Source organism: Staurois parvus, unplaced genomic scaffold (genome assembly GCF_062004578.1).
Source record: "Staurois parvus isolate SC_StPar_1 unplaced genomic scaffold, SC_StPar_1.0 ptg000011l, whole genome shotgun sequence".
In the NCBI taxonomy this organism is placed as follows: domain Eukaryota; kingdom Metazoa; phylum Chordata; class Amphibia; order Anura; family Ranidae; genus Staurois; species Staurois parvus.
Genome location: NW_028317807.1, coordinates 35,274,762 through 35,302,500, shown reverse-complemented (window position 1 = coordinate 35,302,500; position 27,739 = coordinate 35,274,762). Strand labels below are relative to the sequence as shown.

General features: G+C 41.6%; 1 protein-coding gene across 1 annotated transcript in view; it reads right to left on the bottom strand.

Moving 5' to 3' along the window:
• The window catches only part of RBM44 (RNA binding motif protein 44), a 127,916-nt gene that overhangs the window by 53,208 nt on the left and 46,969 nt on the right, over nt 1-27,739 (bottom strand). Inside the window, exons 6-10 of the mRNA XM_089672659.1 lie at nt 27,584-27,636; nt 25,468-25,765; nt 14,724-14,749; nt 14,522-14,624; nt 14,383-14,440 (exon numbers count right to left, since the gene is read on the bottom strand). Of these exons, the coding sequence (XP_089528785.1) occupies nt 14,383-14,440; nt 14,522-14,624; nt 14,724-14,749; nt 25,468-25,765; nt 27,584-27,636 (538 nt within the window). The remainder of the gene's footprint in view (nt 1-14,382; nt 14,441-14,521; nt 14,625-14,723; nt 14,750-25,467; nt 25,766-27,583; nt 27,637-27,739) is intronic.

Below are 27,739 nucleotides of genomic sequence, written 5' to 3'. Positions count from 1 at the left end.
AGTTTCACATACCGTGCAAGGCTTTAATTCCCCTTGGAAACGCAAGTGTGCTTTTACCTATTACGTTTCCCTTCGAGCTCACATTATAGGGCTTCAGGAAACTAGATTTTCCACCTCCTCCTGTCCAAAATATTCCCACAAAAACTATCCTCAGGTGTATCAGCCGGGATTTAAGGAGAAATGGAAAGGCGTCCTTGTGGCATTTCATAAAACACTCGCTTCACATGCTCGCTTCAAATTGCAGACCATATGGGTCGATATTTAGTATTACAGGGGTTACTCTTCGACGATGAAGTGACTATAGTCACTTATTATGCTCCTAAAGCCTACCAATCCCGCTTCTTCTCCCATCTGTTGAGGGTAGTTTCTTCCCACAGGAGGGGCGTCCTGATTAAGATGAGTGACAGTAATATGGTGCTTGACAGACAGCTTGACCGCTCCACTCCAACCCATCCCAACCGGGATTCTACCGAAGCTATCTCGCAATCGAAGAAATTTGCGGACCTCTTATCTGAACACATTTTTAGTGGATGAATGGAGGGAATTCAATCCACGTGTACAGAATTTTACCTATCATTCTGTGCCCCACAATTGTCATACACACAGACCATTTTCTCATTCCCCAGGTCTTTCTCCCCGATGTTCTCAATGTTAAGATTTCGTCTACTCCGTGGTCTGATCACTCATCTCTCTTACTTACCTGTAGAACTCTGGCCTCCACCCCCCAACAATACTTTTGGCGTCTTTAAGACTCCATATGGTCATTTGAAAAGGTGTTGGGGACTGTACGAGACTCCATCTCTTAACTATTTTAAGGATAATCTCATTTCAACTGCACAGTAAAACCATCCCGATCAGTGCTTACAGTGAAGAACACACATCCCGCTGCCCTAGTAAATCACTCCCAGCACACAGTTAATCCTTTGATTGCCCCTCACATTAACCCCTTCCTGCCCAGTGCCATTAGTACAGTGTCAGTGCTTTTATTAGCACTGATCACTGTATTGGTGTCACTAGGGTGTCAGTGACACCAAGTTAGTTTCTCCCCCCCCCCCAGTGTCAGATTATCTGCTGCATTTCCGCTTAAAAATCGCTGATCGCCGCCATTACTAGTTATAAAAAAAAAAAAAAATCCCATCATCTATACCGCCATTTGTAAACGCTATAACTGTCACGTAAACCAATTCATTTACACGTATTTGTATTTTTTTTTTAGCAAACGTTGCAGAATACATTTTGGCCTACATTTATGATTAAATTAGATTTTTTACATTTTTTTACTGAACATATTTAATAGCAAAATCCAAAATAGTTTTTTTTCCTCAAAATGGTTGGTCTTTTTAGCTTATAGCGCAAAAAATAAAATCCGCACAGGTGATCAAATACCACCAAAAGAAAGCTCAAATTGTGGGGGGGGGGGAAAGGACGTAAATTTAACTTGGGTGCAGCTTTGCATGACCACAAAATTGTCAGTTAAAGTAACGCAGCGCCGTACCACAAAAAATGGCCAGGTCGTGAAAGGGGGGGGGGGGGGGGGGGAGTAAATCCTCAGGGGTGCAAGTGGTTAATCTTCTTCTCTATGATCAGGCTGAAAAACAATTCAGATGGTCCAGACAAATATTATACCAGTGCTAACAAACCGGGGCCAATGTTGGCTAACCTCCTCAAGGCTCACACTCTTATTACCAACCCAATTAAACTACACCTTCCTAGCAAAAACTACCACGGCTAACCCCTTCAGAATCGTAGACACTTTCGCCACAATCCTGTCCAAGCTATACCAGCCCCCACAGCCTCTTCGCAGAGAGTTGGTGGGGGACCTCTTTCAAGATGTCCACCTCCCCAAATTATCCACCCTTATGGTAGATGCGTTGAAAGCTGATATTACTGTCCCAGAAGTCCTTGCCGCAATTAAGACACCGAAGATGCAAAATAAAATTCCTGGACCTGATGGTTCCTCAGCGCTCTACTATAAAAAGTTTGCCAATTCCCTAGCTCCCCATTTAACTTCCTTTTTTCATCATCCAAGCTTCCATTCAGACCTTATTATACAGGATTTATATAGCGCCAACAATTTACTCAGCGCTTTACAATACAATGGGAGACAATACAGAGACAAAACCGTTCAATACAAAAGGTTTAGGAGGGCCCTGCTCCTTGGAGCTTACAATCTAAGACAGAGGAGCTATTGGTACAAAAAGGTAATAACTGTGGGGGATGGACTGGTAGGAGGAATAAAAGATTCCATTATTAGCTGAGGGCAGGATAAACTTCCCTGAAGAGATAGGTTTTCAGACATCTCCTAAAAGTGAGCAGAGTAGACGATAGTCTTATAAATTAGGGTAGAGTGTTACAGAGAATGGGGGAAGCTCTGGAGAAGTCCTGAAGATGAGCATGGGAGGAGGAGACAAGGGAGCTAGAGAGCAGGAGGTCGTGCAAGGAGAGGAGAGTGCGGTTTGGGTGATATTTGGAGACAAGATTGCTGATGTAATTTGGGGCAGAGTTATAAATGGCTTTATATGTTATTAATGTTTTGAATTTTATCTGTTCGCCAATGGGAAGCAAGTGGAGGGATTGGCAGAGAGGGGTGGCAGATATGGAACAGTTAGTAAGGTGGATGAGTCTGGCAGCAGAATTCATGATAGACTGAAGAGGCGATAGCCTGCGGTGATGTAGGCAAATGAGGAGGGAGTTGAAATAGTCAAGGTGAGAGATAACCAGGGAGTGAATAAGTTGCTTAGTAGTTTCAGAGGTTAAGAACGGGCGTATCTTGGAGATGTAGCGGAGGTGAAGTTTACAAGATTTAGACAGCGATTGGATTTGGGGCTGAAAGGACAGATGGGGGCCTAGGATTACATCTAGTACCCTGGCATGACGGGAGGGACTGATGATTGTATTATTGATCTTGATGGAGAAGTCAGGGGAGGGGGCACGGGTCGGAGAGAACAGTATGAGCTCAGATTGAGTTTGAGGAAGTGGAGTGACATCCATGCCGATATGTCATTTAATAGGTTAGTAATGCAAGAGGAGACTGAAGGGGTGAGGAGTAGAAAGATAGATTTGTGTGTCATCAGCATAGAGATGGTACTTAGAGCCATGGGAGTTTATCAAGTGACCAAGGGAGGAGGTGTAGATGGAGAAGATAAGGGGTCCAAAGACAGAACCTTTAGGGATCCCTACAAAAAGGAGGATGGGAGAGGAGGAAACAGAGTTATAGGTAACGATAGGTAGGAGAGGAACCAGGAGAGAGCAGAGTCTTGGAGGCCAAGAGAGTGGCGTTTTTTGAGGAGGAGGGGATGGTCAACAGTATCAAAAGCTGCAGAGAGGTCAAGTAGTAAGAGTACGAAGTAGTGGCCATTGGTTTTAGCAGTTAATAAAGCATTAGTGAGTTTTAGTAGGGCACTTTCAGTGGAATGTAGTGAGCGAAAGTCAGACTGTAAAGGGTCAAGAAGGTTGTTGCCAGTGAGGTAGGAGCTCAGGCGATTGTAGACTAAGCATTCTAGGAGTTTAGAGGTAAACGGGAGCAGGGAGATGGATCTTAAGTTGTTCAGGTTGGTGGGCTCCAGGGAGGGCTTTTTAAGTATGGGAGTGAGGTGTGCATTCTTTAGAATGGTGGGGAAGGCACAGTTAGAGAGGGAGAGATTGAAGTTGTGAGTGAGGGAGCATAGGACAGAAGAAGAGGGTGACCGTAGTAGTTGACAGGGGACAGGATCCAGGGAGCAGGTAGTGAAGTGGGCTTCTGAGAAAACCTTACTGACCTCTTCGGTAGTAGCAAGGTTAAAAGAGGAAAGTGTTGAGGGAGGTTTAGTATAAGGTATGCTAAGTGGGATGAACGGCTGTGCAGTAGAGATGCCTCTACGAGGTGGAAGTGGAGAAAGTAGAGCGTTAAAAGTAGAGAAGAGACGAGGACAGGATGGCAAGCTATTGATGAGTGACAAAGTAGGCTTGCTTGACAGCATGGAGGGAGGAATTGTAGGTTAAGAAAGCAGACCTCCATACATTGTCCACTGCAGCCCAAATAGTGATGCTCCCGAAACCTGGAAAGGACCCTCGTGACCCCCATAACTTTAGACCAATCTTGTTATTAAATGTCGATATCAAAATCTTAGTGAAAATACTTGCCACTTGCATTAACTCCTTCTTGCATCAGCTCATCCACAAAGATCAAAGGGGCTTTGTCCCCCTCCGGCAGGCTTCGGATAACATCTGCAAAGTTGTCCACTTAATCCATCTAACTGCAACAACACAAATTGCCTGGCATGCTTCTGAGTCTGGACATACACAAAGCATTTGACTCACTTTTCTGGGAATATATGTATTATGTTTTAGGAAAATGGGCTTTCCTGCCTACTGTCATATCCTGGGTACGAGCTCTCTATCATGGTCCCTCTGCCACAGTCCACTACCTCTCTAGAAAATCCACCCCCTTTCCTATTCATAGAGGAACACGTCAGGGATGTCCTCTCTACCAAATACTTTGTCTTGGCTCTAGAGCCCCTACTTTGCCTCATTAGAACCAACCCAGATGTGAAAGGAGTCACATTTGCCCAACAATCAAATAAAGTTAGTGCATTTGCAGATGACCCAATTTTGACACTGCCTCAACAGCAAACCTCCCTACCCACACTTTTCCCATCTTAACAAAATTTTCTGCCATATCGAGTTTAATAGTACATAAAGGCAAATCTTCAGCACTCAACCATTTCCCTTCCTGCAGCTGACGTGAATTTGTTGAAACAAAACTAAAATTTTGTCTAGCCCTCTAAACGTGGAATATTTGGGGATTAATCTCACAAACTCCTATTACACATTGAGGCCAATTATATTATATAAACTCTGCTTGCAACCTGGTCGCACCAACCTCTCTCATGGATGGGTAGAATGAATGCAGTGAAAATTACTATTCTTCCCAAACTATTATACCTATTCAGCACCCTTCCTGTCCCAGTTCCTTCTTATGTTTTGAAAGCCTTTCAATCTCATGTTTTACGTTTTATATGGGCTAGCAATGATCTCGGGTTACCAAATACACCATGCATAAACATCGAAAATGGGAGGCCTGGGAGTTCCTAACTTCTCTAAGTACTAGATGTCGGCTCAAATTGCACCCTTAACCTCATTGTACACAGCACACTTAGCCCCAATGTGGGTCACTCTAGAAACGCTTTCTTGCCAAACCGATCTCCCTTACATCGCTTTTATGGCTTCCCCCGAAATTCAGACCCAAGTCTATTAGTCCTCTCATGACCCATTCATTGCGAATATGGGATTCCACAAAATACACCAGCAGCTTAATTTCCCCTCACTTACCACTCCTCCCCCTTGTGGGTAATCCCATGTTCCCTCCTGGTCTCGAATCCCCCGCTGCATTTCAGTGATGGATCTCTCATAATTTTCACTGCATCCATTCGTTCCTTACAGGTCGCTCGGTTTACTCTTGGGCAGAGTTACGGGATAAACATTGAACCCCTTCCTCCGGACTGTTTCGATACTTACAGATAAAACATTGGATAACCTCAATCCTTACTGACAATAACCCCACCACACAATTATCTCTATTCGAACACATCTGCCACCGGACACCTCTTTCTCCTAAACTTTTCTCCGTCCTGTACTTGCAATCAACCTATCTACAGACTCCTAAAGATCACGCTTACATCTCTAGATGGGAAAAGAATCTTAATAGCACCAAAGATCATGCATGCTGGTCGCAGATTTTGTCAACCCTGACCTCAAGCTCAGTTAATGTCCTCACTGTGGAATCGGCGTTTAAAAACAGTCACACAGTGGTACCTTGTACCATCCAGCGTAGCATTTTTACACCCATCAGCCCTTAATACCTGTTTCCGAGGGTGCAATGCACCAGGCGATGTTCTACACATTTGGTGGACATGCCCAAAGCTTTTCCAATTTTGTCAAGAGTTCTCAAGCTACTTCAAACACTACTCATGAGCCCCTTTCCAAGGGACCCCTGGTATACTCTCTTACAAAAAAAAACACAAGCTTGTCCAAACATCAATTCAAACTTGCCACCTATGTTTTACTGGCAGCTAAACAAACCATAGCGAAAGCATGGAAACAGCGATTCGTGTCCTATACAGAAGTTCACGGTCATCTCAATTTCTTCTTGACCAACGAGAAACTGTCTAGTATCCTCTTAGACACCTACAAAAGATTCCTTTACATTGGGACTCAATGGATCCAACATGCTCACCTTGTGATTTCAGCGGCCAGTTTCACCACACTATAGCAGTCTTAACCCTTACAACTTGAACCTAGAGGTTTCAGATGTCCACTTCACACTGTCTTTTTTCCTCTGCTGTTCTTATCTTTTCAGGACGGAACCCCCCCCCCCGTTTTTTTTCCTGGCTCTTACACAGGGATGCCGCACAGACCATGAGGTGTATTCTACACTTCCCGTTTTGAAAGCGATTTAGCGTATCCTTCATAGAAACACTTTTTGCAAACGTTAGATGTTGATTCTCACAAAGTATCATTCGTGTATGAGCCACCTGACACGTCTGGTCGTTTGCTTAGCTGTTTATGATGTTCATTTTTCAAGTTTTGCGGTAGTCATATCGTTTTGCACTGTCAGTTGTTTACCTTTGTAACACTGAATATTTGCACTAGCATGCAGTCATGTTTGTACGCTGTAATTAAACTTACTTAAAAACCTAATAAAAATGTACTGAAAAGAAAGCTATACTGGAGATTCACCAACCTAGGGAGAAATTACACACTTGGCTGAACAAGAGCAGGCTGGTCAAGAGAAGGGGCATGCTTGTTTCAGCTCAACAAGATTTGTTTGAAATGTCTCAAATTAAACAAATGGAACAGCATTGAATGAGGCCACCTTAATCCCAGAGTACTCATGAAAAATGTCAGAGATATCTCTGACTTTAAGTCCTGAACATGGGTTCTGAGAAAAAAAAAGTGGTTTCTTCTCTGGAAGGTATATCTTGGGCTGGGATGTGTCCAGGATTAGACCAAGGTATTACAGATGGAGAAGGTTGGAGAGCAGAATTTTGGAAGTTGATTAAACAATGCCAGAGGAATCTGAATTGTCCTGTGGATGTTTGCAGATAGATGGAATGGAGAGGATTCCTTCAGGTGGTCATCTAGCTAAACTGAACATGATGCCCTGAGTTCGTAGGAGTGTAATAACCTTTTGGAACACGCTGGGAGCAGAGGATAGGCAAAATGGCAGTGCGACAAGCTGGAATGGATTACCTCCTACTTCAAGTTATAGAAAGCTCAGAATAAGTGGCTAAATGAGAGTATGGAGATTGGCATCTTGTATCTTTGGATGCAAAGTGTTCCAAAGTCTCAGATAGGCAATAACTGACTTTGCAAATTACATACTAAATTTTGGATTTTGAAAGTATTATTGGTTTGGGTCCACAATAGGATGCACACCTGCATTCGGGCTTTGGTACAATGAACAAGTTTGAAAGGAATCCTTTAACCCCATCATGACCCAGGTCAAAACTAAGGAAAAATGGATGAGGAAATAAATAGTCAAATTCTTGAGGAAAATCCGCTGCCTTCTACCAGAATTATCAATGGGAAGGTGGTTTACCTTCCAACATGACAATGACCAAAAGCACACAGCAAAAATCACCACACAGTAATTGAAGTAGAAAAAGGAGAATGTCCTTGCATGGCCTAGTCAGAGCCCAGACCTAAACCCCATTGAAAATCTGTGGAATAACTTGGACTGCAGTCCACAGACGGTCACCATCAAATGTAACTTAACTTAAGCAGTTCTGCAAACAGAGTGGGCAAATATTGCAGTCTACATGTGCAAACTTAGAGATATATCCCAACAGACTGAAGGTAATTAAAGCAAAAGATGGTTCAACAAAATACTGACACAAGGGGTGATCCTTTTTCCAACTCAGTGATTGTTTTTGATTTTTTAACATTTTTTCTGACATGTTGGTGTTATGTCTATTACTTGGATCTTAGTAGTTGCACTGAGTAAATACAGCTGGATAATACAAAAATGGTGTGTGTCTTCATTTCAGGCTGTAAAGCAACAAAATGATTTTAAAGGAGGTGAATCTTTTCTATATTCACTATGCGTGTACACTACATCGCCAAAAGGTATTGGGACACCCCTCCAAATCATTGAATTCAGGTGTTCCAATCACCTCCATGGCCACACAAGTGTATAAAATCACCTAGCACCTAGGCATGCAGACTGCTTCTACACACATTTGTGAAAAAATGGGTCGCTTTCAGGAGCTCAGTGAATTGAATCGTGGTACCGTGATAGGGTGCCACCTGTGCAATAAGTCCATCCATGAAGTTTCCTTGCTACTAAATATTCTACAGTCAACTGTTAGTGGTATTATAACAAAGTGGAAGAAACTGGGAACAGCAGTAACTCAGCCACAAAGTGGTAGGCCATGTAAAATGAAAGAGTGGGGTAAGCGCATGCTAAAGCGAACAGTGCGCAAAAGTTGCCAACTGTATGCAGAGTCAATAGCTAAAGACCTCCAGACTTCGTGTGGCCTTCAAATTAGCACAACAGTGTAGAGAGCTTCATGGAATGGGTTTCCATTGCCAAAGGCTGCATTCAAGCCTTCTGTCACCAAGAGCAATGCAAAGCGTTGCATGCAGTGGTGTAAAGCATCCAGTCACTGGACTCTAAAGCAGTGTAGACGTGTTCTCTGGAGTGCGGAATCACACTCCTCAGTTTGGCAATCCGACGGACGTGTCTGGATTTGGTGGTTTTCAGAACGGTACTTGAATGGCTGCATTGTGCCAAATGTAAAGTTTGGTGCAGCGGGGGATTATGGGGTGGGGATTTTTTTTTCCAGGGGTTGGCCATGACCCCTTAGTTCCAGTGAAGGGAACTCTTAAGTCATCAGCATTCCAGGACATTTTGGACAATTTTATGCTCCCAACTTTGTGGGAACAGTTTAGGGATCTCTCTCGGGATCTCTCTCTCTCTCTCTCTCTCTCTCTCTCTCTCTCTATCTATATCTATATCTATATATATATATATATATAGGCAAGTGTGGAAAAAAAATAAAATGTAAACCATGCTTTCAGAAATAGAATTGTTAGTTTATTTTGATCAAATTACCAAAATGGAAAGTACATTACAACCCTTCAAAAACAACAAATTCTTCCAAGTACACTTGCACACAGTTCTTGAAAAAACTCAGCAGGTAGGTTGTTCCAAGCATCTTGACGAGCTAACCATGGATTTTCTGTGGATGTAGGCTAAATCTGATTCTTCTGTCTCTTAATTTAATCCTAGACAGACAATGTTGAGATGAGGGCTCTGTGGGGGCCAAACCATCACTTCCAGGACTCCATGTTCTTTACGATGAAGACAGTTCCTAATGACATTGGCTGTATGTTTTGGGTTGTTGTCCTGCTGTAGAATAAAATTGGGGACAATCACATGCTTCTCTGATGGTATGGCATGATGGATAAATATCTGCCTGTATTTCTCAGCATTGAAGACACCATTGATTCCCATCCAATCTCCAATTGCAGAAATGATTTAGTGTATAGTTGAACCACTTGACTGTTTCTACATCCTATGCACAAAATATAGGAACCTGGGTGCAGAAAAATGACAACACGTGGTCCGGATTGAGTCGTCAAAATTTGAAATATTTGGCTGTAGCAGGAGGCAGTTTGTTCTCGAAGGGCTGAAGAGTGTCTGAAGGCAACAATAAAGCATGGTAGAGGTTCCTTACAAGTTTGGGGCTGCATTTATGCAAACTGAGTTGGAGATTTGTTCAGGATCAATGGTGTCCTCAATGCTGAGAAACACAGGTAGATATTTATCCATCATGACATACTGCTAATGTAATTTAGAACTATCTTCAGCATAAAGAACAAGGAATCCTGGAAGTGATAGTTTGGCCTAAGAGGGGTGTTCAAGTCAAACCAGGACTTTTGAGTTTATTTGATAAAAACAAAATTTCAAGGAATGGAAACTGCATTTTTTGACATATTTCCCTGCTACATTTGAAAACTTATCCCAGCGTTTAACGAATGCCAGGAAAGCTTTGGCATAGAAAGATTTGTCAGTATGCCTATTTTAGGATGTTCCTGAAAGATTGTTTTTTCTTTTTAATTTTTATGGTCACCATGCCCACAGAAAGATTAGTCTCTTGTGCAATTTCATAACAAGTCAGGGGCGGACTGACAACTCATGGGGCCCCCGGACAATAGGGGATCATGGGGCCCGTGTCCCACACTCAAAAAAGCCTATAAAAAAGGTACCAGGCAGGGGCGGACTGACAACTCATGGGGTCCCTATGTGCAATTTCATAACAGAACAGGTTATGCGTCGATTATACAGGATCAGGCGTTCCACGCGCTGAATGTTCTCAGGAATGACTACTGTGGGCTGGGAACCACCACGGCTGGGATCTCACATACGACCATCTTTGAATCAATTACACCATACAAATGTCTGCGGCTGAGCGTCTCATCACCATACTGTGCTTGAAGTCTTCTGTAGATACCAGTGGGTTTTACACCTTCGTTCACACAAAAAAAAAAAAAAAAAACTTCACCACATGCTGTTCTAAGCACACACTAACACTGTTGTCTGCCATCTTGATTAACGGTATCTGGACTGGCCCACGACATGTGCACCGCCTATCAGTAATAGGACACACTTGCCATTTACTACTGTATGTAGTACTGCCAGGCTAGCATCCCTTTTTATACCTGTAAAATTAAAAGTCCCGGTTTGACTTGAACACCCCTCGTATTAACTATTTCTGAAGGATTCTCAATTTACAGTATTTTTTCACACCTACCTAAAACGTTTACCCAGTATTGTATAATATATATATTTATAAGTATTGAACACATATTTCTAGGTAAATATATTGCTAAAGGTGCTATTGATATGACATTTTCACCAAATGTTGGTAACAACCCATACGATCCATACAAAGTAACCAAAACAAATACATTAAGAAATTAAGTTGTGTAATAAAATGGAATGACACAGGCAAAAAGTATTGAACGCATGAAGAAAGGGAGGTGAAAAAAGGCATGGAAAGACATCAGCTGAAATCTATCAGTAATTAGAAAGCAATCCTGCCCCTTGTCAGTGCAAATTAATATCAGTTGTTTCATTCTAAACTGGTGGCCTATAAAAAGGCGTCATTGCAAGGTGTCACACAAGAAATATCTCATGATGAGTAAAAGCAAAGAGCTCGCTCAAGACCTTCACAATCTTATTGTTGCAAAACATACTGATGACATTGGTTACAGAAGGATTTCTAAACGTCTGAACATTCCAGTGAGCACTGTTGGGACCATAATCTGGAAGAAGAAAGAACATCATTTTACCATAAACCGGCCACGACCAGGTGCTGCTCGCAAGAATCCTAACAGAGGAGTGAAAAGAATTTACATAAGAGTTGTCCAAGAGCTAAGGACCACTTCCTGGGAGCTTCAGAAAGACCTGGAATAAGCAGGTACAATTGTTTTAAAAAAAAAAAAAAACACAAAGTAATGCACTCATCCTCCATGGCCTGTATACACTCTCACCACGCAAGACTCCATTGCTAAACAAAAGCCATGTTGAAGCTCGTTTAAAGTTTTCTGCAAGACATTTAGACATGCAGTTCTGTGCGGTGCAATTTCAGCCCATTCAATTTGAATGGGCTGAAATCACATTGAAAAAGTAGTGCATGCACTACTTTTGGTTCAAACACACTGCAGGCAAAAGACCTGCATTTGCAGAGGGTGTCAATAAAAGGTTAACACCCCAGACTCCAAATGTAATGTGTTTTTCATGCAGTTTGAATTTCACAGGAACACACATCACATTCCTGTGTTTCAGATGTGGGCATGGTGTGAACCAGCCCTTAAGATGAAGCCTTTTATCCTACTTTAAATACACTAACAAACTGAAGCCAAACTGCAGTTCACACCTTATAATCAGTTACAGCAAACATTTATTTTTCTTTTTGGTTTCATGGCCTGGTCATGAAGGGGGTGGGGGGGTAAATCTTCTGGTGCTGAAGCGGATAATATTTACTATATTTTTATAATTTTTTATATTTAGAACTCTTTATATAAATTATTTTATTCATCACACTCATTTATATATGTTCATGATGAATATATGCAGCTTAATGAATTAATATTAGTATGAATAAAGTTTACCTGTGATATAGCATTGGAACAAGTTTGGATCTACTTTGATACGAGTCAGAGGACAGAGCCATGTGATGTCACTTCCGGTCACGGCCGACCGTTGGGGTAGCATATATACACTATGTTGCCAAAAGTATTGGGACACCCCAACCGGTCACGGCCAACCGTTGGGGTGTCCCAATACGTTTGGCAACATAGTGTATATTTGCTACATAAGATATTGGTTCACTAATAGTTTATTATTTATATTTTTGAATAGGATTTGCAGCACTGAGATTACACTTTGAGCGTTTACTTTAGATTACATGCACCAGTATTTTTATTTCTAATAACTTATTGTGGAGTGTTACACAGTTAGGTGTTAGCAGCATTCGATTTAGTTCTAAAGTTTTAAATTACACAAGCTGATAATGCAGGAGTATTTTTCTTTCAAAGCCTTAAGGTTTTACCTTACTGCACTCAATGCATTAAGGTAAAAAAAATATCTTCTGTAACTATGATTCCCCCCCAAATACTTATCTGAGCCCTATTTCGATCCAGTGCTGTGCTTAAAAACAGCGGCTCTATGGACGCAGACAGCTGAGGAAGTTGCTACCTATGGGGGCACTCACTGAAGAAGAGACAGGAGCACCAGGGAGACCCAAGCAGAAGGATCAGGGCTTATAGATCTTGTATGTATAACATGTTTATTATTTTAATGGAAAAAAATCTCAAGCTTTACAAATCACATTACGTCTGCATAGAGCGCTAATGTGTTCTGCATTTTGAAGAGGTAGAAACAACTGAAGAGGGATTTTATAACCTTCCTGAAACATCTTTGATTAATTTGTAAAGTGTCTTACAAAGACTTCATCCTTCAAAAGGCATGTATAGAAGCCAAAAAATGTGTGCATCTAAATGGGAGGTTAGAACTATTCTATAAAACTACTTATTACAGGGCATTTACATAAAAGAGCAAGGCAGAATATATTTGCTCATTTAAAGTATGGTCCAGGAATATAGTATTGTGTTGGTTATTCATTACTCTAGTCCAGCTAGCTGCAGTTTGACAGGCAGAAATCACATCATTAGATGGTTACAGAGAAGGTGTAATAACAGCCTCAAACTTCATATCTGCAGAATCTTTGAATAAAGGAACCTCTGCAACTAGCAGAACAAACCACATATTAATGAACTCTTTTCCCACTAGATAGCGCTTGGCAATGATTTTCATTGGAAAAATCTTTCCTGGACTGATTCAATTATCAAATTGCTCATTCTATTTGTTCATGAATGGGGAACATCTTTTTGGATTTAATAGATTGCTTTGAAGGAAAATCGAGTACGACAATGCTGTGGCTCTTTCGCACAGCAGAAATTAGCATATTGCCCATCAGTAAGCATATTGTGTGAAACTGCCGTTTCAGTTGTGTACAAGTCAGAGGGTGAGAAATCTTCTGCAACCTCCTCTAGCACTGCCTCCAGGTCTGCTTTCCCTTCGAATATCCACCTCTTCTAGTTCGAGCAAATCAGGAAGTGACTCGGGTAGGAGATAGTGGAGATGGAGAAGAGGGCTGGTGTTTTTGAGCTCTGGACAGAAATGGCTGTATTAAAGCCAATACTAAATTCCAGAAAGTCTGACTGTTGCAGAAATATCTGACTTGTCAGGTAGGCTGCTTATGCACAGTAGGGAGGGGAACACAGAGTAAGCTTAGCTTGTCCAGAAGAAATATGGAGCAACCCCGGCATACCATTCTTTAGTGCAGTCCTCGTGGCAAAAGGGCAGAAGGAAGCACCCGAGTGCCTTATGAGGGTTCTAGGTGGAAGCGATGATAAATTGTGTGATCAGTGGTGTGATTAATACCTGGTCATCCACTGGAGACTGAGCAGTTGAGTTTTAGTGCCAAGATTGAAAAGTTTATACTATAAAAGTGAATACATTCCAAACAGAGCCCCAGTTTTTACATTAGCAGACAGAGATGTACCTGTCCAAAACACTGGTCTTGATAAAGGGTGCAAGCGTTGCCTGTCATGGTGGGCATACCCCCCAAAAGGGGTCTTCAGGGTTTGGGTTCCATAGGGATGAACCACGGTCCTGGACCTATATGGCACTCTACAGCTCATTTTTAAATTCTTAACAAGGTGGAGAATAATCCATTTGAAATAGAACGAACATTGAACACTTGAAGCAACAGCAAAGCGAAGGTTAAAAAGACTCATGTACAAAGCAAAGCAAAATAGAAATCCACTGACCTCTGATTTCTTTCTGCAGAAACTTAGTTGTACTAGGAAGACAAATGCTTTCACGATCCTAACAAAAATAAAATACACAAATTAACAAAAATAAAGCATTCATAATATTACAGTGTGCAAGTAAAAGACTACTCTTTACATTTCCAGCAGGTTCGTTTTTCGGTAAATCCTCAGAATGATCAGCAGACCCTTTTTTCATTCCAAGCTTGCAAGTTTCCATAAAGCACTGATTCAGAAGGTTTCTGTAAAATAGGGATATCAATTATTGCAACAAAATGCTGTTTAAAACCATCTATTTAAAAAAAAACTGACTTCGATCAGTATTACAAGTGGATACTTACTCGGGTGGTGTTTTCACTGTAGTGAGCTATGAACAAATAATAATTGCAATTACAAAAAAGAATGCATGAATACACCCATTACTGTAAACTTTAGCGAGAACAATTACATAAAATAAAGAACAAGTCCAATATTACTTAGACCGATAAAAGGATTTACTTAAAGCCGGACTTCACTGCATCTGAGCACCACAAACAAAAAATGCCATTTAAATGTATTTTTAATATTCAAAGCTTCCACATCCATCCCTGTCTCCATGCTTTATTTTGCAGAGAAATCACTGAAAAACACCCCCTAGCATTTTTGGCTGTGGCCATCTTGAGTAAGGGCAGATGATTCAGGTAACATTTACTTCCTGGAATCCATCTGCCCTTAGCTCAGCCAAGTCGGCAGCAGGGTGTGCATAGCTGAGAAAACCCCGCTTTTCCTCTTGAAGACTCCTGGCATGTATGACATCATTTGCCTAGGCATGGAAACAAGTTAAAAAAAAATTAAAAACAAGTAAATATGATATATTTTCCCTATTTACTGATGCTAGCAGCCTAAGGCTTCATGCATACTGGCCTTTTTTGACAACTGCTTCTAGGGGCAGCAGGTATTTTTGTTTCTTTCCCCCGCCAGGAGCAACTGAGTTTGTCAGAAAAAACGACTGATGCTGCCAAATGCGCCTAAATACTAGCCGCATTTAGCACTTGAGAGTTATTTGAATAGCCAGAATAAATTTTTATTCTGGCCAAATAAAAGAATGTCCAAGCTCTTGAAGCCTGCAAACACGCCTAAAAGCTTGTAAAAGCTTTATACACTTTTACAAGCATTAGGCTTTTTTTCTGCCAAAAACCCTGCTGCCCGGAGGAAAGATTTCTAGGAGAGTTTGAAAAATGTCCTGTGTGCATAAAGCCTAAGGATTAAAAAGTAGTCGGTGTTGACTGAGAGGGTGAAGTTCCACTCTGAAAACAAGACATAGGGAAACTTGCCAAAAAGCCTTTACAAACAGTTTGTAATTAAAATAAAAGACTAACTTCATTAAGGGACAAACATATTTTACCTTTAGGTTATACTGCCATTTACAGAAGGATTGGACAATTGCAAAAAAAAAAACAAAAAAACTATAGGACAAAACGGGATAACCCTATCAGTATTGCAGCAGTACAGAAGCATAACCATAAACAGAGGAATGGGACTTTAACCACTTGCCCTCCAGAGGATTTACCCCTCTTCCTGACTAGGCCCTTTTTTGCTGTTCGGCACTGTGCGATTTCAACTAATTGTGCGGTCGTGCAACGCTGTGCCCAAACAAAATATATGTCCTTTTTTTCACACAAATATAGCTTTCATTTGGTGTTATTTGATCACCTCTGTGGTTTTTATTTTTTATGCTATAAACTTTTGGTTATAAAAAATATCCAATAAACTAAAAGGTTAGTCATAAAATTAGGCTAAATTGTATTCTGCTACATGTCTTTGGTAAAAAAAAAAAAATCTCAATACATATATATTAATTGTTGTGTGTGAAAGTTATATCATCTACAAACTATGGTATATATATTGGAATTTACGTAGCTTTTACTTTCTGACTGCCAATCACATTTCTTGAGGTGCTAAAATACCAGGGCATTACAACCCTCCCTCCAAAAGACCCCTTTTTGGAAACACCCTAAGGATTTTGCAGAGAGGCATGTTGAGTGCATGGAACATTTTATTTTTTTGCCACAAATTTTTTTTTTTTTAAACACAAAGTTGTCACTTTAATGATATATTGCTCACAAAAGCCATGGGTATATGTGGAACAACAAATCAAAACACATTCTCCTACTTCTTCCGAGTATGGGGATACCACATGTGAGACTTTTTGACAGCCTAGCTACATACAAGCCCTCAAAATCCAATGACCACCTCCAGGCTTTCAAAAGGGCATATTTCCTTATATCACTTCCCCACTACCTATCACAGTTTTGGAGGCTCTAAAATGCCAGAATAGTACAAACACCCCTTGACCCTCTGTCTGGAAAGTGCTGTTTGCCCCTGTGCCGATCACATGCATTTTCCAAAAGAAAAGAAAAAAAAAAACTCTCTAGCAATAAGCATCAAACTGTGCAGCCTGCTCCCAAGGATCTGCTCCATCAGGAGATAAGCAGAGGACAGTAGAAGGAGAGGATCAGAGAAGACAGGATTAAACATCTTTTTCACACAATGCAGAAAATTAACCCCTTAGGTTACACAGGGTATACCGAGCATGCCTTACCGCATACACAGACTGATTTTACAGCTGCGAGTTTAGTAACACTAAGAAAAAAATTTATGGCAAACACAAAACAGGAATATTGATTTGCCTGCACAATCCATAATTTAGAGTACAGTACAAAGCTCAGGCATATTATTCATATACCATGTCCTTAAACAATGAATGCAAGGGTGGAAAACAATGAATGCAAGGGTGGACAACAAAAAGGTAAACTGACTCATGGGATAGTACAGTGGCTACGTGGTTAGCACTTTAGCCTAGCTGCACTACTGTTGGTCCAAACCCCAATCCTGGCACTACCTGCATGGAGTTTACATGTTCTCCCTGTGCCTGCATGGGTTTCCTCCCACACCTCGAAGAAATGCTGATGGGTTAATTGGCTCTTGTCTATAATGGCCCTAGTGTGAATTAGGGACCTTAGAAAGTAATCTCCTTGAGGGCAATGTGATATACACTTTATTGCCAGAAGTATTGGGACACCCCTCCAAATGATTGGATTCAGGTGTTCCAATTGTCTGCATGGCCACGAATGTATAAAATCAAGCACTTAGGCATGCAGACTGATTCTACAAACAGTTGTGAAAGAATTGGTCGCTCTAAAGAGCACAGTGAATTCAAACAAGGTAGCATGATAGGTTGCCACCTGTGCAATAAGTCCATCCATGAAATGTTAGTGGTATTATAACAAAGTGGATGCAACTGGGAACAGCAGCAACTCAGTCACGAAGTGGCAGGCCCCGTAAAATGACAAAGCGGGGTCAGTGCATGCTGAAGCGCACAGTGCGTAGAAGTCACCAACTGTCTGCAGAGTCAATAGCTAAAGGCCCTTCAAACTTTGTGTGTTCTTCAGATTAGCACAACAGTGCGTAGAGAAGGTTTCCATGGTCGAGCAGCTGCATCCAAGACTTACATCATCATATGCAATGCAAAGAGTCAGATGCAGTGGTGTAAAGCACACCACCACTGGAGTCTAGAGCAGTGGAGACTTATTTTCTGGAGGAATCACGCTTCTCTGTCTGGCAATCCGATGGACGTATCTGGGTTTGGCGGTTGCCAGGAGAATGGTACTTGCCTGACTGCATTGTGTCGTGTTAAGTTTGGTGGAGGGGGGGATTATGCTGTGGGGTTGTTTTTCAGGGGTTGGGCTTGGCCCATTAGTTCCAGTGAAGGACACCTTTGGACCACTGAGCAACAGACCAGGTCTGTTTTTCTTTAGCCCAGTCCTCTTTTCTGATGAGAGCAACTTTTGCATCTCATTTGGAAACCAAGGACCCAGAGTATGGAGGAAGAATGGAGAGGCACACACTGCAAGATGCTTGAAGTCCAGTGTGAAGTTTCCACAGTCTGTGTTGATTTGGGGAGCCATATCATCTGCTGGTGTTGGTCCACTGTGCTTCATTAAGTCTAGGGTCAATGTAGCCATCTACCAGGAGATTTTGGAGCACTTCATGCTTCCTTCCGCAGACCAGCTTTATGGGGATGCGGACTTCATTTTCCAGCAGGACTTGGCCTGCCCACACTGCCAAAAGCAACAAAACCTGGTTCAATGACCGTGGGATTACTGCACTTGATTGGCCAGCAAACTCGCCTGACCTGAACCCCATAGAGAATCTATGGGGCATTGCCAAGAGAAAGATGAGAGACATGAGACCGAACAATGCAGAAGAGCTGAAGGCCGCTATTGAAGCATCCTGGTCTTCCATAACACCTCAGCAGTGCCACAGGCTGATAGCTTCCATGCCACGCCGCATTGAGGCAGTAATTGCTGCAAAAGGGGCACAAACCAAGTACTGAGTATATGCATGCTTATACTTTTCAGAGGTCTGATATTGTTCTATGTACAATCCTTGTTTTATTGATTGCATGTAATATTCTAATTTTCTGAGATTGTGGATTTGGGGTTTTCATGAGCTGTAAGCCATAATCATTACAATTCTGACAAATCACGGCTTGAACTATCTTGGTTTGCATGTAATGAGTCGATCTCATATATTAGTTTCACCTTTTAAGTTGCATTATTGAAATAAATGAACTTTTGCACAATATAATTTTTCGAGTTTCACCTGTAAAGGTTTTCTGACAAATCTGTTTGTGTGTGCTGAGCAGTGCACGTGCCTATATTAAACTTGTGCCAACAGTCCCAAAAACAACAAGGGTAAAGACCCAGGTTCAGAGCGCTGCTGCAAGAAGCTTGCAACCAAAAGCTGCGTCACCAGAAAATTGGACATCCACCTGGTAAAACTTTGGAAAAAAAGTGATGAAAAAAAATGTTTTTCTTTTATTGTAAAAAATTAAAGTTACACCCAAGCACATACCATCCTCACATACACCCCACAAAATATTGAGGCCCCCACCTCCACATAAACGCATGTACAAACTTAAAAGCACACGCTGGGGAGCCTACGCATGAAACCGTTGATTGCGATACACATGTTACATATCAACGCACACACCAGAATGAGAGCAATTGTAGCACCAGACCTCCTCTAACACTAAACTGGTGACCTATAAGCAGCTTTAAAAGTGTCGACCTATAGAAAATATAGGGTACTGAAGTTTGTCGCCATTTCATGTTTTAAGGTTTGACAAGTTTGATATCTATTTACTCGATGCAACCTCATCTTTTATATTTTACAAAAAAATAAGGTAATTTATTGCTTTTTTGTGCCCTAAAATTAACTTGTATTTTTTACCAACGTTTTGTGGTAAAATCATGCGACATAAAAAATTGAAAGTACCACTATTATATTCTCTAGGGTCTCTGCTTTCTGGTATTGAAAAGGGTTAAAGTATAGGCGCTAACCCACGCTTTCCTGAGGAGCAGCCAATTGTTGTGCATTACACTGCAAGGTCTCCCCCCTCCATGCTAGTCCCTGGGTGCGGTGCTGGAGAGAGGCGGGGGGGGGGGATATAAACAGTGCAATGTTAAAAATATTACACGTTTAAGTCCCCATAAAGCCTCTTGTTTTTAAAAGTCCCAGACATTCCTAAAATCACCTCCGATTTAAATAAGTTTTGGTAAAAAAAATTTTTTATATTTTTAATCTGGACAAGTAGATTGTCATGAGGAACAAGTAGATTGGGGCCTCGATTTAGTCCCTGGACAAGTAGTTTTTTTTCCAAAAATTATATATTTATTAACGGAGTATTTTAACTGAGGGTCAGACATGAAACTGAAGGGTGGAGGGTAAATACACGGCTCAAAAAAGATAAAGAAACACTATTTAAATCAGAGTATAGCATCAAGTCAATTAAACTCCTGGGATATTGATCTAGTAAGTTAAGTAGCAGAGGGGGTTGTTAATCAGTTTCAGCTGCTTTGGTGTTAATGAAATTAACAGGTGCACTAGATGGGCAACAATGAGACGACTCCCAAAACAGGAATGGTTTTACAGGTGGAGGCCACTGACTGACATTTTTCCTACTCATCTTTTCTGACTGTTTTTCACTAGCTTTGCATTTGGCTAGAGTCAGTGTCACTACTGGTAATATGAGGCAATACCTGGACAATACAGAGGTTGCACAGGTCCAACTCCTCCAGGATGGAACATCAATACGTGACATCGCCAAAAGGTTTGCTGTGTCTCCCAGCACAGTCTCAAGAGCATGGAGGAGTTTCCAGGAGACAGGCAGCTACTCTAGGAGAGCTGCACAGGGCTGTAGAAGGTCATTAACCCATCAGCAGGTCCGGTATCTGCTCCTTTGTGCAAGGAAGAACAAGATGAGCACTGCCAGAGCCCTACAACATGACCTCCAGCAGGCCACTGGTGTGAATGGGTCTGACCAAAAAAATCAGAAACCGACTTCATGGAGTGTGGCCTGAGGGCCCGATGTCCTCTAGTGGGCCCTATGCTCACTGCCAGCACCACAGAGCTCGACTGGCATTTGCCACTGAGCACCAAAAATGGTCAGGTCTGCCACTGGCGCACTGTGCTTTTAAAAGGCGAGAACAGCAATAGTTCAGCAAGACTGTTTTGGTGGTGGGTCAGTGATGGTCTGGGGAGGCATATCCATGAAGGGACGCACAGACCTCTACAAGCTAGACAATGGCACCCCGATTGCCATTAGGTATCAAGATGAAATCTTTGGACCCACTGTCAGACCCTATGCTGGTGCAGTGGGTCCTGGGTTCCTCCTGGTGCCAACAATGCCCGGCCTCATGTGGCGAGAGTATGTAGGCAGTTCGTGGAGGATGAAGGAATTACTACCATTGAATGGCTCCCACGCTCACCTCACCTAAATCCAATAGAACACCTCTGGGATATCATGCTTCGGTCCATTCATGGCCGTCTTGTTGCACCTCAGACTGTCCAGGAGCTCAGTGATGCCCTTGTCCAGATCTGGGAGGAAACACCCCAGGACACCATCCGCCATCTCATTAGGAGCATGCCCTGACATTGTCAGGCACACATACAAGCACGTGTGGGCCACACAGACTACGGAGTACCATTTTGAGTTGCTGCAATGAAATTTCAGCAAAATGGACTAACCTGCTGCATCATTTATTTTTTCACTTTGATTTTCGGGGTGTCTTTGGATTTCAGTCCTCTGTAGGCTGATAATTTTCATTTCCACAAACGATGGGGCATGCTTATTTTCCTAACACATTACCCAGTCCATATCAATATAGTTATAAAAGCATGATATTTTTCTCCATTGAGATCTGATGTGCTTTCAAAGTGTTCCTTTATTTTTTTTGAGCAGTGTACAAATCTTTTATAGTAAATTAGTACTAAAGGATGAGACTTTTTAAAGCATATAATCTTTGTTTTAAATATTGCACAATACTGGTAAGCTTTTACTTTTAAATTTAATTGTAATGCCTTATATTACCTTCAGTCTATCAGCCTCCTGCTTCTCTGGGTTCAGATGCTGATCTTCCCTGCACACAGCCATTAAAGTGATTGTAAACATAGGATTTTTTTTTTTTTTTTTTTTAAAACAATCTTGTCATACTTACATGCTCTGTGTAAGTTTTGCACAGAGCAGCCCTGACCCTCCACTTCTGGGTTCCCCCACCAGCGTTTCTGACTCCTCCTACCTTCAGAGTGCCCCTATAGCAAGCTGCAATAGTATAGAGTTCCCCTATAGCAAGGAAAAAAAAACTGCTGCCTTTATCACTGCCTGCTCCTTCCCAGGACTACATGTCCCCACGATGCATTGCTCCTCACATTCACAAGTTCTCATGCACTGACATGTATGAGCAGGAGAACTGAGCTGTATGTGTGCTGCAATGTATTTTCTGATATGTAAACATTATGTAATGCATTCTATATGCATGCCAATTTATCGGCTAACCAACCAATTGCTTGTGAAAATTTCTGACAACTATTTTCATAATGGATTAGAATTCTGTCGATTAGTTTTAGCCCTATAAAGATGCCTAGTGTCTAAAAGGCACAGGATAAGTCAAAAGATCTGGTGGAGTGTGTAAGAGCTCAGACTGAGATTTTTGTTTAGAGCATATTCTTACGCAATCAAATCCCTTATCCACTGTGGAATGTATTAATTTATTACAGGTACTTATATAGCACCATCAATTTACACAGCGCTTTACACATATTTTACATTCACATCAGTCCCTGCCCCTCGAGCGTACAATCTATGGTCCCCAACTCACATTCATACATACATATACTAGGGTCTATTTTAGATAGGAGCCAATTAACCTACCAGCATATCTTTGCATGTTTTCCCTGTGTCTGTGTGGATTTCTTCCGGGTACTCTGGTTTCCTCAAACACACCAATCTCCAGGAAGGTAGTGCTGTGGATAGGATGCAAACCAACGACCTTAGCGCTGCTAGGCAGACATACTAACCAATTATCCACTCTGCTGCAACCTGTGGAATGGTGAACCTTAAAACAGGATGTCTTTTGCGAGTAATCAAGGACACTTAATGGCTCTGACAATATCCACCCAATGTAGATTGATTTCTCTTGGGTGCTTAGGAGCAGGGTAAAAGGATGGTAGAATAATGCCCTCATTGAGATGGAATACTGAAACCACATTTGGAAGGAGGACAGTCTAGGACATAATACAAATTTGTCTGTGATGTATGAGGAAAGGTTATTTACAGGAAAACTGTCCTGCCAATTTATAAACATGTCTGACACATTTATTGCCAGAAAAATTACAGTCTTCCTCTTTTGCACTATTCTTTGCAGCGGGTGAGGCATATATAGCTCAGGGGAGGGAAATCATAGATTAGTGTGAACGGAGACCAGCTTCCCTGTTCTTTAGGAGGCACTACTGAACATTATTGCCCACACTTCTATTCTTGGACATTCCTTGTTTTTATGTGGTAATTTTACCAGTTGATGTACCTTTTGTACCTCCTCTGCCGTTAGTCCCTAAAGACTTGGGGTGGGTCCCTGTGACCCTTGCTAGCATTTAGAGTCCTAATATCACTGCTAAGTGCTACAGCTATCTTTTTTTATCCTACTCCTTATGGCACAAAAAAAAAACACTTTTTAATCAGCATACATCAATCAAAACAAGGGTTTGGCTAGGCAGAACCAGCCTTCACTTCTGAACACAGAGGCCGGATTCACAGATGAAAACACAGCAAGGAAAAACATCTCAGCTCCCCAGCACTAGGTTCAACCCCCTACGCACGTTTAGTCTATACTGACTTTCTCAAGGGGAATCATTCCTTAGGAACTGAGCAATTCCACAGCCTTACAAGCTTTAATTGAAGCTGGGTACTGAATTACCCAAGAAGCATCAACACTCCTGGTGGAATAGGCTCCTTGTGTACCGTGAACTGCGAACTGCAATAAACATGTATAAAAGTCTGTGTTACCACCCTGTACATTGAACATGCCTCGTATCTCGTTTACACTTAGGAAACAGAATCGAGGCTTGAACACCACTTTATCCTGGTGAAGAACAAGAAAGGGTACCTTGCAAGATAGCAATGCCAACTTTGATAAAAATATATAATCCCCCTGCGCTCCACTGGTATGAACAAACACAACCCCAAATATATGCAAGCTGCTACCATCTATTCCCAATACCACAGGATGTATGACATAAAAAAAAACAATATTGGTGAAGTGCTTCACATGAAAAACTAAATAAGTAGGTGTAATGATACAAAAATACATATAAAGTGACCACACTGTATTGAAAGGTATTGATAACTAATGCTAAATAATCCCCCCCAAAAAATATAAGTGCCAAGTGCTGAAAGTGCAAAACAGGTCATGCGTTTGCTGACTAGATCGTGCCAAAACAAAATACATGCACAGTAAACATAATACACAATAACATTACACTAACTGAAAGTGGAAAGTGCTCAGTATGGGTACGAATATAGGTTGAAAGTAAAATCTACAATAAAGTGCAAAACAGGTCATGCATTTGCTGACTAGACCGTGCCAAAATGCAATATATGCACAGTATACATAATACACAATAACATTGCACACTCTAGCTGAAAGTAAAAAGTGCTCAGTAGGAGTATGAATATTGGTTAAAGTAAAATCCACAATAAAGTGCAAAACGGCATGCGTTTGCTGACTAAATCGTGCCAAAATACAATATATGCACAGTGAATTAATATACAATAACATAGCACACTAACTGAAAGTGACAGCTGCTCAGTAGGAGTATGAATAATGGTAAAAAGTAAAATCCACAATAAAGTGCAATAACAAAGTGCTTGACATTTCATGTGCAAACACCGCAATGTCAGTGCTTCAATTCTTCACTCCAAACATGAGTGTTAGCATGCCACACGTGTATATCGTAATTCAAAAATGGCTAAAGTGCCTCCTCACCTTAACCATGCGACCCCTAAGGGCCACAATGCTTTAGGTAATATAGCTCCACCAGACTGGGGATCTCTGTAATAATACTCCTGTAGTACCACTCGATCTCCTCTGCCAGGTCACTTATGCCCTCAGAAGGTAATACCCCCGGGATAATCACAATACCATAGAGAGGTAGACAAAGAGAGCCTCCATAGTAAAATGCTGTTTATTCCATATAGCAGATAAAAACAAACCACAAGAGAACACTCACAGTATAGCAGATCTCATACAGCTGGTCTCCCATGTGCTGTGGGTGCACTGCAAGGTGCTGGGTGTTCAATGAGGGCATCTGCCAGAAGTGCTTAACCAGAAGTACGTCACTGCACTCTATGCGTTACTCCACGATATCACATGGCTTCATCAGGATAGCGCTATTGCCAGAAGTTTTACCACCTCTCCCTGTTTTTTTCTTTGCCCCACTGAGAAGGTTTCCATCATTTCACATCATGAAACAAAATTTCATGAAAAAAGTAAAAGGGAAATTGCCCCAGTAGAGATATAGACAGCAACAGAAACTTTCACCTTCGATTGTATGCTTCCTTCAAGCTTAGGGACTGATGTGAATGTACAATAAATATGTAAAGCGCTGCGCAAACGGACGGCGCTATACAAGTACCTGAAATAAATAATCCTCTCATTCCCATCCAAAAAGATAGCATGAAAAGAAGTCTTAGGAAATAGATCTTACTTGCATACTCAAAGGAACCAAGGCATCAAGGGGCACACCAGACTGAATCTGTGACTTTATTCCCAGGTATTTCTCTTCTACTTCGGTAAGAGCGGATAACAGATTAAAGCCAACCATAGCTTGGGTATATTCAGCTGCAGTGTGCATGCTGACTAATGACTGCTGCTCCATACATTGCTGTTGAGTTTTCCAGCATAGCTGCCAACACATCCAACGCTGCACATCCAAAAGTTGTAGTTCTGCCTTTACTACTCTCTGCTTTAGTGCTTCAAGGGATGTAGATGAAAAGTATTTATTTCTGTGTAGTGGAACAAAAACATTTTTTACTTCAACTGAGGTGACATTTTAAATATGTACATATGTATGGGGCTGTGTCAGAGTGCTTCAATGTAATCACACTGCTTTGGATGGCTGTGCTGTGCGCAGCCATCCAAAGCACTGTGCCCAAGCTGACAGGGAGGAGAACAGTTCTCCGCGTCGGAAATCACCAGGCGTCGGAGAGTAATCACCGGCCAGGACCCGGTGATCAACAGCCACAGATGGCGGAGCGAGTAGGGAGGTGCAGCTTGCGTGCGCCCCCTATCCGGAAATGCAAAATCACATATATATGTGATTTTGCGCACCTGTGAGAAGTACTCCCTATGTGCTTCACAATTAAAGGCCACTGATAAAGGAGTTTAAATCAAACTCAACATAAGACCATGTGAGACCAGTATTTTGAGAGTATGGATCCATCAACATTCTTGCTGGCTGAGTGTTCTGGTTTTATTACTACCTCACCAGCTCTTTTTATGTTTCAGTGCCCCAAAACAATTAGATCTTTGTTGTAGAATTTGGAATGTTTGGAGAGGTTGTTTACTACACCGCTTGATGATGTTTTGTATATGTTCTTTTAATAAGACTTGAGGGGCCTTTTGGTCCTACCCACGTATTGCAGACCGAATGGGCACTCGTTCATCCTCAGTGGCACCAATACAGTGATCAGTGCTAAAAAAAGCACTGACACTGTACTAATGGCACTGGGCAGAAAGGGGTTAACATGAGGGGAGATCAAAGGGTTAACTGTGTGCTGGGAGTGTTTTACTAGGAGGTGGGTTGCGTGTGATTTATAGCAGTATTTCTGCTATAGGGCAGTCAGGAAACTGTTAAAACACTTTCCTTTTAACCCCTTCATGAGGGTAAAACAAATCCTAATGCCTAAACACATCCTAATGCTTGAACACAGATCTGAAACTTTGACATGCATTAGTAAAAAACTGTACATATCACAATTAATGTATCTCGGTGAATTATACCTCGTGATTTCATTTGGTGATAAATGGAAATCTCCTGATTTTTAACCACTTTCCCACCGCCCTATAGCAGATAAACTGCTACAGGGGCGGCAGGGGAGGAAAAAAAAAAAATCACATATATACATGTGATTTTGCATTTCCGGGTAGGGGTCGAGTAATTAGCAGCCTGGGCCTGGTGATTGACAGACGAGGCCACGAATGGCAGCACGGGTAGGACTCGCGCGCACCCCCCTACCCAGAAATGCTAAATCACATATACGTGATTTTGCACACCGCTGCAGCCCTGTAGCAGTGTTTCTGCTATAGGGCGGACAAGAAGCAGTTAAATGCTTCTACATTGTGTTTACATTAGAAGGCATGTGACTTCTCAGCGATGTCAAATTACTTCCTCTTAGTATGGAGGATGAGACATACCTGTCTCTCTGTAGCAATAATATACTGCTATGGTGATCTATGGCTGGTTGAATAAACACAGCAACGGATTACTTTTACAAATGACCTGCTGCTACACAGCTTCATGGAGGTCTGGATCTGGCATTCACTGACTACACCCAGAACCCCTATATAGTTATGTGGCTAGAACCTACTTTAAATTCTCCATCTTTGAATACTGTACACAGGACATTTATTTATAAAATCGGAGTTATGTGCTGCTACCTTCAAGAAATTGGATAATGACAATCTTTTGCTAGGGCCACCCCCAGAACATACCCATATAACCCTGCCCAACTGAAAAACATTACTAATAGCACTAACAGAACAATAGTAACTAATGGCTGTTTTTTTTTCTCACCCTTTACAGTATTATTAAGACAACTTACCCCATGCAATCTCTCATGTCTTGGCAGTCACCAGATCCTCCATTTACTGGACCCTGCCAAAAAAACAGTTACATTTTAGGAACCCATGAAAGAATACATATAGGAAGTGCAGACTGTGAGCATTAGCGAAGGAACCTTTTTCCGAGATAGTGAGCT